The following is a 15,053-nucleotide window of genomic DNA, read 5'->3' on the forward strand; positions in this document are numbered from 1 at the left end:
GCTGAACAAGCCACAAGAATCCCCGTCCCATGTTTTGAAACATTCAGGCACAAGTCCTAAAAAAGCCCTAAGGACAATGATTTTCCTCAGGACAAAGGAAGCTGGATTCCCTATGTAGGCACTGGCAAAGGAATGAAGCAAAAATAAACAGGAAAAAGAACATGAGATGAGAACAAAGAGCCAGAGGCCCAGAGGCTGGAAATCCATCTCAGCAGGGAAGGGAGAGAAGATCATTTTCACATCTACAGGGCCTTCCTCCACGGAGCCCTCTGGTGCTGGGGGCTGAGGCTGGGCCTGGGCTCCCAGCACAAAGGAGCGCAGTCCGGTGACGGGAACATAACACACAAGTTGGGGGGGTGGGCGGCACCTTCAGAGCGAGGAAGCCACCAAAAGGGGGCCACAGGCACCTCACAGCGTGGCCACAGGGAAGTGAGAAGCCGGGCCAGCGGGGCATGTGCCTCCCTCTGGCCTCCGGCTTCGGAGGCTGCCTCGGGCTCAACCTTCTGCTCTGAGGGTGGTCTCAGCATCAAAGCCAGCTCCCAGTGTAAACCCCAAATCCAGCCAAATGCAGGCTCTTGCGCCTGAAGTGCCCCAATCCACCAAAAGATGGCATCGACCCCATAAGCTCAGCAAACAAGAGGCTGACAGAGCACGGACAAGAAGAACATTGTCATTTACTCTGCACGTCAGCCACCACACACATTCACACACTCTCTCAACGTGTAACCCTCCATTCCGGGCCGAGGCCCAGGCCCACGCTGAGAACACACACTCTTTTCACGCCCGCTGGGACCTGGCAAGTCGGGGCCTCACCCAAGCTGTTCCCGCCACAAGCCTGTAGGATCCGCCGGGCTCGTTTCTTAGCATCTTCTGGGAAGCTGGGGCTGTCCAACAGGTTTGGGTAGGTACAGAGTGCCATCACCTGGAGGAACAGAGGCACAGAGGGGGCTGGGCTCCCAGCACCTCCCACCCCGGAGGGACACAAAGGACTCCGGGTAGGCGACGGTGTGAGATGACAGCTCTGAGGGACAGTGCCCTCACTGGCCTCTCCACAAGGGCACTGGCCTGTGGGGGCCTGGGGACAGGCGAGGATAAGGACAGTGGACGCCCTGCAGTGGAAGGGAGATGGTGAGAGGCAAGGTCCATGATGACCTGGGCCTGGACAGAGGGTGGGCCACCACCCTCCGAGGAGCCAGGGGACAGAAGGAGGCTGCTTACTCTGCCCCACCTCCTCCATAAAGGTCAGCAGCTCACATACCCAAGGCCACAAGAACCAGGGGTTCCAGAGCAGGGGGCTGGGGCTGAGGAGGCAGGTACACCCTAGATGACAGGATTGCACAGACCTCTGCCTACAGCCTGAGCACCCCCATCACCCCTTTTCCTGGCCAGAACTGAAAACCGAGTCAGCTTTTTCATCTCTGTAACAGAGAAAATCACCCTAACCTCACAAATTAAGAGGATTAAGTAAGGAAATGTTTGCAAAAGTGCTGGCAAACCCCCGCTCACCAGGCAAGTCTAAGCTGGAAGCTTAAGAGCGGTGCCAGGAGCATTGAGGCAGGCTGTGGCTCACAGCTGGGGGACTTTGGGCGGGCGCAGGCTTCTTGGAGCCCAGCTTTTCTTCAAAAAGATTTGTGCAATAGGCAGTGACCCAGCCTGCCCTCCTCCCTGGGGTGCTTGTGAAGGCTGGAGGAGGCCACCACCAAGTGGGAGAGGCCGGGCCTGCCACAGCCAGTGGCAGGGCTGGATCAGGGAGTGTGCCAGCCAGCCAGAAAAGGCTGAGGCAACAGGAGGTGCCCCAGGCATGTGTGGGGAACCTCTGCAGAGGGAAGCCACCTTGGGCCTCTCCTCTCCTAAGCTGTGTGCTTCCAGGATGAGCTTCCAGGACAACCAGGATGCTCTGACCTCCTCTTGCTCCACTTCCCTGGCAGAGCCTCTCTGTCTGGTCTGATCCACTTCCTCCCCACGGGCCCTGCTTGGGGCCTCTGACATTCATGGGCAGCTGGCACGCTCCTGAGGTCTGCAACAGTGGCCACGGGAGTCCATGCAGTGGACGTTCCTGAGGTCGTTGCCAGCCTTGGTCCTTCTCTCCCATACCCTGTGTGAATTCCCTGAGGGGCTGCAGGCTGAGGCCCCGGGGCCCCCAACAACCCTCCACCCAGGGAGCAGGGTAGGATCACCCCTCCTGTGTGCCAGTCCCTGCAGCAGGAAATACGGGCAGGAAAAGAAGACCAGGGCATTCAGCACTCAGCTTTGCTGCCTGCCCCAGCCTGCCAACCTTAACCACACAAGGACCAAATTTTGCCCCATTCCTTCTCCAGGGAAAAGCTTTCCCTGTAGCTGGTCTCCAACCTCTGTCTAGCAGGTCCTGGAGTACTCTCCCACCTTATCTTTTCCCCTCTAGCCCACCAATCCCACAGTTTTGGCCCATGCAGCATCCTTGCAGTTGGCATTCAAACTGAAACACTGAAATGTGCCTCTTGAGGGCCTTCACACTCTCCATCTCATGGAGTCCCCCAGCAGTCCTCCGAGGCAGTGTCTGGTGATCTCCATTTGCCCAAAGCCACCCAGCTGGTAAGCAGCAAAGCCAACACTCAAACCTGGGGATTCTCACTTGGGAAGCCATACCTGGACCCCCACGCACCACCTCCCAGCCCACTGGGCCTCTACCTCTCCCATCTACTCTCTGATGCCCTCACAAACCCAGCTCCGAACTCAGCATCCAGGACCATGCACCTGGGAGCCTTGTGTACTAGAGCGTCCTCAAAATGGGTTTAGGAATTTTAGACAGCTTTGGAAGGGGAGGAGACTGAGGGAGAGAACCGGTGGGGACGTCAGGCACTGGAAGGGGCTGCTACTTCAATGGCACCTCCCTGTGGGATTCTGGTGTCTGCTGTGTCCTGAGGGAGCTGGACAGGCAAGGAGGCAGAGGTCATGTAATGGGCCTGGCTGGCTGGTTCCCTGCTGTCCCAGTGGCCTCTGTTCCTGGGGGCCAGCTCACCTGTCGGAGGAAGGTGATTGGCTGCTGGCCCATGGCTTGGGCATCCCCGATGTTGGCACGGATGACCTCAGTGAATGGTTTTTTGATACCCTGAGTAGAGAGAAAGCAACAGGTGGTTACTTAGTGACTCTCAGACCCTGGATTACAGAGGCCAAGCAATGCTCAACAGGATATTAATAAGCAGCCCTATTCTGAGCCTTGCCAGGTGTCAGGCCCAGTACCCTTGACATGCTTGGTCCCATTTGACCTTCATAACCATCCCTATGAGGAAGGGCCAGTATTGGGTTGGCCCAAAAATGGGTTTCGGTTTTTCGGTTTTTCATAAGATGTTATGGAAAAATCCGAATGAACTTTTCGGCCAACCCATATAAAACCCTTTTTACAGATTAGGAAATTAAGGCTTCAAAAGGTTACCCATTTTCTGAAAAGGCCAGAAGAGCTTCCTGGGCTGCCAGAGCACCCTGAGGCAGCTGCAGGTCCACGCTGACCCTGGGGCAAATGTGATGGGAGGGAGGGAGGGGTCAGCAGCAGAAAACATCAGGGAGAGGATCCCACAACTGCCGGCTCCCTCCCCCCAAGCGCAGCTCCACCTCCACCCCTAAGTGAATGACTGGGGCACTGCAGCCACCCTCCCTCCAGAAGACACTGATCAGCAGGGACCTCTTGGGGGTCATTCTCTTGCAACCCTGTCTTTGCAAGATGAAGAATGTGGGCTGATTTTCATATTGGAAAAAAAAAAAGCGTCAGGGATGAAAAGACTGGCTGAAGAGCAAAACTGAGGCCACTGCCTGAGCAATGCGTTTAGCACAGAACAGAGATGGCAGAGAGAGGAGGAACTCCTAAACCCTGGCAACAATGTAACTGGGGAGGTGACTGCAGGACACCCCGGCTGCTGCTAAGGAGAAAATGCGTTTTGGATGGAGAACTGTGGGGAGCTGGAAATGTGGGAACTCCATGCAGCTCACTGATAAATCCAGAATTAGCCACTGTAAGAGTTAGAATCAACAGCAGGTTCAAGGACCTCCCAGGGCAGCTGAAAGGATTATCTGAGACAAACAGTATGAAAGCACTTGGCAGAGTACAAACATCATCATCTTACAAAGCTGGACCAGGAACAAGGTCACAAGGGTCACGGTGGAGGAAGAAGGCGGTGGGGCAGGGGTGGCAGTACCAAGGGGGGGCCTGGGTGGAATGCCTGGCCACCTTCCCATCTCCAGCTGCCCTTTCCCCAAAGGCACCCTAAATACAAAATTTAAAGGTACAATTCTATGGTTCTGACACTTGCCTTCTCCATTTCACACAATGTGTGCATAAAAGCAACTTTAGAAAACTTTCCCTTTTTTAACTCAGTAATATACCCCTTAAGTAAAGACCAGTAGGCTTAAGGGATGAAAGCAGCTGCCTGCCGAACAAGTCTTCCTGACCCTCATCTGCCACTCCTCAGCCCCTCTCATACAGAAATTCTCTAGCTGCTTCGGGAGCCAGGAGGCATGGGGCGCTGAGGAGGGCACCCCAGAAACAGCACTGGACCGTCATAAACAGGGCCTGATTAAGTCTCCAAAAGCTATGTTTGGTGGAGGGTAGCGGGGAGAAAGACCTTTTAATTCCCTCCTGCCCCTTTTACCAAGTTCTTCAGGGCTGGCCAATATGGAAAGACATCTCAGGGGGCCAAGGCTGGGGGACAGCACCACCCACTGCCCAGGGCTGGGCTGGGGTGAGGGCAGGCACCCTGGAGACAGGCTTCAGGGCATGTGGCCTCAGGGCTCATCCCACAGGTGGAGCAATCCAGGCCACTGTGTGCAAAGGGGCAGACCTGACCCACTCCTTGGCACTGGCCTGGGCTCCTGGCATGGGACGCTCTGTCAGCCTGACTCAATTGCCACGGTCCCCCAGGCCTGGCTAGCTGAACTCAGGTGATTTCCATGGTGTGGGCACAGTCCATTCTTTGGTAGGGAGTAAATCTGTCACAGTTGAGGGCCAGGAACTACAACACACAGCTGCGGGCCCTCGGCCAGCCCAATGCAGGGAGAGAATAATACCTGGAACAGATCCCTGGATGTTCCCTTCTTGTGCCCTCACCCTGCACTGCTCAACCAATCTGGGGCCTGCCAACAAGCAGCCTAGGAGCATAGAGCATCTCCTTTCTCAGGTCTGGGTACCTATGGTCTCCAGACACTTCGCTATGATGGACGAGCTGCAGGGTGGGAATCTGGCTCCTCTGAATGGGCAGGGGACCAGCCTGCCCAGCCAAGGGCCACCATACAAAGGAGACTCCTGTATCTAGGCACTTGAGATCTACATGGGTTGGGAAATACCAAGGAGTCAGGGGCAGGCTCCTGCCCACAGTGACTCATCCAGGCCTGCACGCACACCCAATGGCAACCACACCTCAGCCCCGCCCTCGGGAGCCTGCCAGGTCAGCACATAGCTTTCTAGTTCCAATTCCCAGCATCCTAGAGCCCACCTGTTTAACTCATCTGCACACATCCTGCCCAGAGCTGCCTCCCTGTGGGGCACTGAGATGAGAGCCAACACAGGGGGGCTCTCTTCCCACAGTTCAGCTCAAGGAGGGCTCAAGGAGCAGGCCCCCAGGCTCTGGGGATGGCATATTTCAGAGGGTGTTAGCAGGGAGAAGGAAAAAGGAGTTAGCATTGTCCTTCCCAGCTCACAGGCCCAGCATTAGGACAATGGACAATTCTAACAGGCACAAGGCAGTTTCCTCGAGGTAGGGGTGGCTCCTGTCATTTCATGTGCCATGCGAGCGGGAAGGTTTGGTAGGATGGTGAGTCCCCAGAGAGCCTCCCTCTCCTTCAACAAACACTTACGAATCATGCCCTGTGACAGAAGTGGGCCACACAGGAGAGGCCACCACCTTCAGAGCCCGGGCTGAGGAAGAAGTGGACTCAGAGAAGGGAGCGAGGGCGCAGCTGGCTCCAGGCCAGGAAGGCCACGTGAAAAGACCCCAGGGCCATGAGCAAGACTGGGCAGGCAGGAAGTCCAACAGAGAGCTCCAGACGGAAGCCCCAGAGACAAACCCAGCTAGTCCCCAGGGTCCCTGAAAATAGGTGCGCTGCACAGCTGAGGAAACCGAGGCTCAGCACAGGGTCTGGCCCTGACCATTATGACAAGCAAAGCTGGAAGAAACCGAGCCAAACCTATACAGGCCTGTGATTAAGAGATGAGGTGGGAGCTCCAAGGGCTGAGTTTCCTAACCATGGATGCAGGGAAGGCTGGACGTAGGTTCCTGAAGTCTAGGGGCCTGTGGGAGGGTCAACCGTAGAAGCTGAGGTTTGCAGGGATGAGAGCTGAATGAGCTCCAAACAGGATAATTCAAGATAGCAAGGCTAAGGCCCAGGCAGGAGAGCAAACCCCACAGAGCACATTCCTAGACCCAGAGACTCAAGAGGAAGGCAAGGAAAGAGAGACCCTTGGCACTCTCCCCAAGCAACTCTCATTATCTTGAAAACGAAGACTCTTAAGAGTTCTGACTGGGGAATTCCCTGGCGGTCCAGTGGTTAGAGCTCCACATGTTCACTGCTGAGGGCATAAGTTCAATCCCTGGTCGGGGAACTAATAAGATCCCACAAGCCATTCAGCGCGGACCAAAAAAAAAAAAAGAGTTCTGACTGGCTTCTAGCTGTTCAAAGCATCATCACTAAACATCTCCAGCTAGTCTTTAGGAGAAATAAATTGAGCTCATTTTGCAGAGGAATAACTGAGGCCAAGGTGCTCTGAGTGACTTGTCTGAGGCCCACAGCACATAAAGGCAAAGCCCAGGATGCAGGTCCTTGGTGACTTGGGCAGGGTGGATGGGTGGAGGGTTCATCCAAATGGAAGCCTACACTACAAATTTCTTTATTTTAAGATAGCATCTAAGCTCTAAAGAAAATGACCGATGAGATTTCACCTCTTGTGCTTGGCACATCCAGTTTCCAGACTTAGTTCTTAGCTAACGATAAGGAGGTGCTACAGCATTCTCCACTTTTACTGTGTTTAGATGCAGCACACACTGATGTTAACAGTATTCAGTTTTTCCCTTCGTAAATGTTTTGCCCTGACTCTGTGTACTTTTACAAACAGAAGCCTTCCTGTCTCCACTTATGCCAACCTCCTCCCTTCCCCCAATAAAACAAGGGAAAAAGAAGTAGGTTGAGGAGGAACAGACAGATCTTTTCAAAACTCCTACTAATGGCAGCTTCTTTTTAAATGCTGCTCCCAGTGAACACCAGGATCTGAAAAGCTGATAGGTTCTCCCACTTAGAGCTGCTGTCAGGGAGAAACAGGGCCTCCCTGAGAGCACACAGACCAGGCTGGAGGAGAATGGCCCCTTTCACACACCCACTTAGTCAAGTGCCCCTCCTCCTTCAGGATCTCCCGAACATTCTCTTCCCCTCCTACCACCAAGCAAGATAGACGAGACTTGCCTGGCAAGCCACCCCACAGTTAAAAACCAGAGCCACACTGACATATATACACTACTAAATGTAAAATAGATAGCTAGTGGGAAGCAGCCGCATAGCACAGGGAGATCAGCTCGGTGCTTTGACCACCTAGAGGGGTGGGATAGGGAGGCTGGGAGGGGGACGCAAGAGGGAGGGGATATGGGGATATACGTATGCGTATAGTTGGTTCACTCTGTTATACAGTAGAAACTAACACACCATTGTGAAGCAATTATACCTCAATAAAGATGTTAAAAAACAAAACAAAACAGAGCCACGTGTCCAGCCAATCAGCCGGTACTATTTACAGAGCACCTGGTGAAATGATTCCATAAGGCAGCTTAAAGGTCTTCAGATGGACAAAAAGGCACAAAAGTCAGGACCTGGGGAAAAGCCCTGGGCCCACCCAACTTTCCTTTTATAGACTAGGGAAACCAAAGCCCAGAGAGGATTGAAGATTTACCCCAAGTCACTCAACTCCCTACAAATCCCATCTCTAACCAAATCGAACCCTTTAAAATAACATCAGTCCAGTTTTGATCATTAGAGTTCAAAATAGAGGTAGAAAAAATGAAGCTGTGCAAAGCCAACGCAAGCCAAGCCAAGCCAAAAAAACAAAAAAGACTGGGAAAATATGGCTCTCTCAGAAGGGGCACTGTTTAAGCTAGCAAAATGGAGAGGCTGTCTCTAGAGAATGAAAGGTTTAAGCAAGGCTCTGCTGGCTTGGCTGGGGCTATTATCTCCAGCACCAAGAATCAGGCAACTGAGATTCGACCAAGTGAGAAGAGAATAAGAAGGGATGAATTTGAACGAAAGCACTGGAGAATGTAGGTGGACAGAAAGAATGTCTCAACTTGCTCAGGGGTAGAACATGGCAGTGGGGCCATCTGTCCTAGAAATCACAGGGTGTTTCCAGCCCAAATGACCAAGAAATTTCTCCACCTCAATGATGGAGCCATACCCTGCTGGAACACCATCCTGGTTCCCCATTGCACACCAAACTTTGCACCATAAAATACTGAGCCCAGCACACAAGACTCCAGTCCCTCTTTTCCATCTTATTCATCTACCATATCTCTCTGCCAGACAGTGCTCTCTAAATGGCACCAATTCCCTTCCCCAAATGCCCAGAACTTCCCAACCTTCTGTCTTTGCTCACAGCCCTCCTTCCACCTGGAATGCTCTCACATTTTCTGTGCCTGCTAAAAAAAATCCCACCAATCCTTAAAGAATTGGGGGAAGAGAAGCTCAGGCCCAAAGGACAATATGGCAATCAGATCCGTGAAGGCAAAGACAGTGTCCCCTTCTGCCTTAATCATCCTTGTACTTCATGGAGCCCACACGGAAGCTCCTATTTAACAAAAGGCAGAGATAATCCCTGGAACCCCTACAAGTTCTGCAACCAGAAAAATCAGTTGTAAAGTGATAAATCGGAAACAATTTAATCTCAGCCTTAACAGGGAGGCTGTTGTCTTAAGGAGGGCCAGCTAGAGTCTGCCAGGTATCAGCAAGGAGCAGAGCAGCAAAAGTCCGTTTTCTCTGCCTGTGGCCCACCTTTAGGACAGGGAGGCACAGAAATTGAGCCAGCCTTCTGTGGGCCAAGCTTTAAACTTAGCCCTGCAAGGAGTCAGAGGGAGACACTGGACTCTGACTTGTCCAACTCACTGTTTTGAGTCAGCAGAACTGAGTGTCCCAACAAGGTCTCAGCAAGCCATGAGCTCATCAAACCCCCAAAGTCCCCACGTTAATGTAACGGTCCCACCACGGCTTCCTCCCATGCATTCAAGGAACATTAAGCGGGCAACTCACCCCCAAGACATCCAGTCTGGTGCCTGTGAGAGTGAGATCAAGGAACCCTCCCCCCTTCTGGGTTAGAACTATCTTAGGCAAGCAGCTGGGTGACTGCTGTCATCAGTTCTTACAAATCTTAGGAGTGTTTACTTTTTTTTACATTACCCTCTTGACTCTGCCTCCTGAATTCCACCTGGGTTAGAACTCTGGTATCTTACAGGGGCATCTCTTACACCCACCCCAGCCGCCCTGGTTGCAGGGAGGCAGAAATCACTACTGGGTGTTTGGTCACTTTACACACAGCTATGAACTCAATCCCAGCCAGCCGGCCACCAGGAGGAAGAACGTCCCAGGGCCACCCTACCAAGGCCCAAAAGGCCCAAGCCTCTGCTACCCACTGGGAGAACAAGATATGGCTGTCAGTCAGGGTTCCAAAGGGGGCCTAAGGGAAGGAATTGTGCAGGACACTCTGCAACAGCTCCACTTTTGTCAGGGAATCATTACTGGCAGAATGACCCAAAAGGTCTTAGACAGAGAGAGAAAAAGCTTCGTGAGCAAACCTAAGTCTCCTCAGAGCCTTCCTCCCTCCCCTGGTACCTAATGTGAGCTCTGAAATTCTGGTTTCTTTCTTTACTGCCTGTTGTCATCCTCACCCCCACCCCCACCTCCCCATGGATCTTGGTTCCAGGCGGGTAGGACGGCCACATAGCAGGCAGTGCCTGGCACTGAGGGCAGCTCAATTATAACTGATGAATTCAATTCAACAAGTGAACCGTATCTGAGGGCCTTTCTTTGTGCCAGGTGCCAGGCACTGGCGGGTAAAGGGATGGGGGGAGGGCATTCTATCGTTTTAGCCAAGGTGGGCCGAATGAAAGAGCTGGCCACGCGGGTGGGAGGAAGTCCTGCGGGCGAACCCCAGCAGGGGACAGCTGCTACTCTTCTCCCCCACCAGTGCCCCCTGCCCTCCCAGGGCCCTTCCGCCCCACGGACCCTGGAGCCAGCGCTCACCCTCTGCAGCTCGAGCTCGATCTCGCCGGCCTTGAGCACGATGGGTCCCCGCACCGCGTACTCCACCGCCTTCACCTGCGGGTTCATGGACTCGAGCGTAAGGATGCGGTCGCGCCGGCTCCGCTCGGGCCGCACCTTGAGCACCGCCGACGCCTCGGCAGCCGCGCTGCTCTGACCACGGCCCCAGGGGCCGAGGGTCCGGGGGTAGCAGCCCCGCCGGACCAGCGCCGCCGCCCGCTGCATCGCGCGCCCGCCCAGAGAAACCTTGGGACAAAAAGGGGAAGAGAACACACACGTCACGCACAGCCCAAGGCGGGCACGCCGACACCCGTCCCCAAGCCCAGCCAAGGGCTCTTTCAGCTAGCGGTGCCAGCCTGGCTTCTGGGACGGGTGCCCATCCCCCGTCGACTCGGACCCTGCACCTCGCCGCTGCAGAGCCAAAGCACCGCACGACAGGGGTTTTGCAAAGTCTGCTCCCAATGCATGCATACAACGTGCCTGTCGCCACCTGGCCACCCCCTCTTCTAGTCCGGCTAGAGCGCGCGCCTGGAGCTGCTCCTCGGCTCTGGCGCCAGCAGCCGCATCCCAGCTCCCGCACCACACGGCCCCTGCGCTCGCACACCCACAGCCGGCGAGTCCGCCCGGGCCTGCCCGCTGGCTCCTGGGTCTTGTAGTTCCATAGTCTGTTTTCAGAGCAGGTTGGAGAGCTTATAGAACTACAAGTCCCATAGTGCCTCGCGCTAGCCTGATAGGGGGCCGGGCAGGAGGCGGGAGCGGTGGTCTGGCTCTGCTGTAGGCTGGGCGGGCTCTTTTGTCTGGCAGAGGGGATGCGGTGCCGGGACGGGTCTTGGCGGGGTCTGCCCTTCTCAAACTTCTGCGAAATTAGAGCTATTTGCAGCTTCTCCCTGGAAGCGCATCCTGCATTCCCCCCTACATCCCTTCCCCCAACACCTGCAAGGACACAGGCTGAGAGATGGTGCAGTCCTCGCCCCAGGTTTCATCATCCAGGGCCCGACGGTGGCAGTGGCCGCTCTACGGGGGCTGGTAAGAAGGGGACTGGTAAGAAGCGGGGCTTAGGAGTTTTGGACTTGACTGCCACTCTTACCCCTCTCAGCGTCGGTTTCCTTGTCGTCAAAACGGAGATCAGCTCACAGCCTCTAAGGAATGTCGTGAAAATTAAAGGACCAAGCAGCTGGTATATACCAGGTGGTCAGGCTTCCTGACAACTCCATTTGAAACACTACCACACCTCCGTTACCTGTGTTAATTTCCTTTCTACCCCCATTAACCATGAAAGCTCCAGAAGGCAGGGGCAGCGTTTTTCTTGTTCATCATATTCGCAACACCTCTGAGTGTTCGCAGTACATAGTAAGCACCCAGTAAACGTTTGCTGATGAATGCTCAGCGCATGGTAACTATTATTTTGGCAGAGGTACCTGCAGGAAAAGGCATCCTGGCTTACCCAGCGTGAGTGCAGGGCAAGAGTAGGAATGGAAGACAACTGTTCGGAGACAACGAAATCGACAGAGAGGATGTGGGAGAAATCACGTCCTGTCTCTGGGCCTCAGATTCTCTATCTGCAAAATAAGTTGGATTAAATGACCTCTGAGGTCCCTCCTGGGCTTGGAAATTCTGTGTCTAGGTGTTTTCAGGCAGATAAACAGTCCAGAGCTTCCTCACCCCAACAAATACACACACATTAGATTAGTGAAAGTGGGGGGCAAGAGGAACTTAAAAAACACAGCAGTGTAAGGGAGAAGGTACTAGAAAATCTGGGTTTGAATATAGGTGCATATAGCCACTTACCACTTGGCTGACTTTGAACATGTTGCTTAGCCTTTGTAAGCCTAGTTTCCCCATCTGTGAAAAGGGGTAACACACCTACCTAGTGGGACTGTGGGGAAAGTTCAGTGAGGTAACTGTAAAAGTCAAGAGTTTGGAACCTAGTGCTGTGGATCACTCTTGTTCATCCTTATCAAGGGAATGCCATATACTTTGATTAAATAAATTGATTACCAATGAAGGGGAAAGGGGATGGGGAGAGCAACAGAAACCAAAGATCGCGCTGAGAATTCCTATGTTAGCAAACTATCTTGGCCTGCCGAGGTCCCTGGAAAGTTATTTGGGCTTCTCATCACTGGTTCCACCCCCAGCACCTGTGTCTGCACTAGCTCCTTCCTAGCCTCTGTCTCAATGGCTAGGTATTCAGTCTCCAGGTAAAAGATTCTCCCCTGTGGAGCTTAGCTTCTCTAAGGACTCCACTGCCTTTAATGTCATATTCTTACTCGCTCTGCCCACTTGGGGAGCCACACACCCACATGCTCCTTTCCACCTCCAAAACACGCTTAACCTTGACCTGTGTATGCTGTAAACACAGTCCCTTTCTGCTGTCTCCACCCCTGATCAGAAGGGACAGTGGGCTGGGAGGTAGGGCGGGCTTAGGTGAGCACAAATCCATCTGCGCAACTGAGAAAAACAACACCCAGCACATAGCCCATCTATGCCCAGCACATAGCGCATGTACGTGGGCTCCCACGTCACCATTGTAGAAAACTAGTGTCCCAGGTATGTCCTTTGCCAACCTGTCATGATTGCATGAGAAGAAAGCTCCCTTACTTTCCTGTGAACCACACTTCACAATTTGCAAAGCACTTTCTTGCCTATCACGGAGTTCGAACCTGATAGACATCAATGAAAGAGAAAGGGCAGACATTATCCCTATTTTAAAGTTGAAGCTCAGATTGACTTGTTACTTAATCTTTTCAGGTGGCACAGTTAAGAGTAGAGCAGGAGGTGTGATTCCTAACCCAGTGCTACAGCCCATACACGCAGAGACCAGGCTTGTGTAGCTCTCAGGTTTTGGAAATTGGAGCTGCCCATTGCAATGCACTGAGCCCTTAAAAGGCTTTTGGGTGGTAGTCGTGGTGATGATGATGGTGGTGGTAATAGTGTGAACTCTGCCTTTATTTTGCCTCTAGACCAGGTCAAGGTAGGGCAGGAGGCAGGCTCCTAAATATCAGAGATAAAACCTGATTGAAATAATCATAAATGCCCTCCCTGTGAGCTAGCTGAGAGATCCAAATACACAGCAAGCTCTTGATGACCCACACAGTTGTGAAAGTCATATGTGTGCAAGACATGGTACCAATCTTTATTTCTTTCCTCAGTAGGTTTTTACTGGGCACCTATGAGGTGCCAGGTGCTGGCTGAACTCTGGGTCTATAATGAGTCTCACAGAACTTCCTTGCCTACACAGAACATATAGTTTCTTAGGGAAGGCAGACATTGATTGCACACACAAACATGATTACAAACTATGATAACTGCTGAGGAGTTTTATGAGCACTTATAGCCCAAAGGTCTGAGCAAATCTTTCCCAGAGGAAGTGGCCTGCTAGCTGAAGCTGCCTGGCAGCCTGGCTGGATGATGAGGGATAGCAGTACTGGTAGGTGTGGTAGACACAGAGATGTGCCCTCTCACCTGTCAAGGGAGAACTTGCCTTTAACCAAGGGGTGCGGTCAGCAGACAGCTTTGCACAGCACCTGCACAGAACCGCCTTATGAGGTCACCATCACATCCTAACTGGAGAAGCCTGTGGGACATGCTGGAGCAGTATTTGCTCCAGGCCTTTCCCAGGAGGTTGGCCAAAGCTTTGGCAGACCTGCATCATGGTTTTTCTTTCTCTGCCTGATACTGTTTCCTCCCACTTCCTCTTACAGGAGTGGATTCCTAATATCCATCTTGTACCTCACACTCCATCTCAGTGTCAGTGGTGAGGTGGACAGCATCCCAGGCCAGGGATCGCTGAAGGCCGAGAGGTCTGAAGACCTCCAAGAAGGCTAGGGTGACTGCAGGTCAGACAGTGAGGGAGGGGCAGGGCTGAAAGACAGGGGTCAGAGGTGAGCAGTGGTAGGACAGGCAGGCCAGGTCCTGAATGTAAGAATTTTGGTTTTCATCCTAAGAACAATTAGAAGCCCCTGGAAGGCCTAAAAAACTAGGGAGTGACATGATCATATTCATGTTTAAAATTCTGCTGTATGGAGGATGAATTGGAGGGGGGCAATAGAGGGTGCAGGAGGATGAACTGTGGCACAAATAAGGTCCAGGGTTGGCCTGGACTAGGGTGTGGGGTGATGGGAAATGGGCAGGCTCTTCTGCATCCCTAGAACCTGGAATGATACCTGGCACACAGAGGTTCTCAGTAAATTTTTGTTGAATGAATGAGGAAGTCAATTCTACAAGGTCCATGCTCTCAAGGTGTTTGCAGTCCAGCAGGAGATGGGCAGCACGTGAGTGCTGAATAGAGACATTTCACAAAAGCAGTATTTGCAGTTCAGTATTGAATTGATAACATTTCAAAACAGATGCAGACACGTTGTGGTCTTAGCAGCTGACTCAACAAAATCCAGATATTGGAGAACAGGGAGAGGGAAGAGTAGAGGAGTGAAAGAGAAAGAACAGTTGTATAAGCTTCAGAAGCAAATGCAAAGTCCTTTATTCAGAGTGTGTCTTGTTGTTCCACATTCCTTGATTTCTTGCTCCCTGGTCTTGCCGGGATATGAGGACTCTTTGACTTTACTTCTTCCATGGAGGACATTTGGGAAAGATTTCAGAAACAGTCCAAGGGACTAATATAAAGAGAATCCTTAGCAGCAAACTCAATGACCTCAGCTATTCAGTGCCCAAAACAGACAAAATATTAAGCAATGGCTCAAATCAATACTTCCAACTGGTTTACCCTCTGAGTTTTCACAGATATTTTCTTCATGAAGCCACAGAATCTTTCACCTAGAGAAGATTGCAAAATAGTTTTG

At 52.6% G+C, this 15,053-nt stretch overlaps 1 protein-coding gene across 2 annotated transcripts in view; it reads right to left on the reverse strand.

The window, feature by feature from the left end:
- The window catches only part of GPT2 (glutamic--pyruvic transaminase 2), a 31,971-nt gene extending 21,489 nt beyond the window's left edge, over positions 1–10,482 (reverse strand). Inside the window, exons 1-3 of one of the 2 annotated variants that reach the window (XM_007450384.1) lie at positions 10,240–10,482; positions 2,999–3,088; positions 814–922 (exon numbers count right to left, since the gene is read on the reverse strand). In XM_007450384.1, the coding sequence (XP_007450446.1) occupies positions 814–922; positions 2,999–3,088; positions 10,240–10,482 (442 nt within the window). The remainder of the gene's footprint in view (positions 1–813; positions 923–2,998; positions 3,089–10,239) is intronic. The other variant, XM_007450385.1, reaches the window with a different exon arrangement.
- Between the last annotated feature and the right edge of the window lie 4,571 nt (positions 10,483–15,053).

The sequence above is a fragment of the Lipotes vexillifer genome, unplaced genomic scaffold, assembly GCF_000442215.2.
Source record: "Lipotes vexillifer unplaced genomic scaffold, Lipotes_vexillifer_v1.1 scaffold1489, whole genome shotgun sequence".
NCBI lineage: Eukaryota > Metazoa > Chordata > Mammalia > Artiodactyla > Lipotidae > Lipotes > Lipotes vexillifer.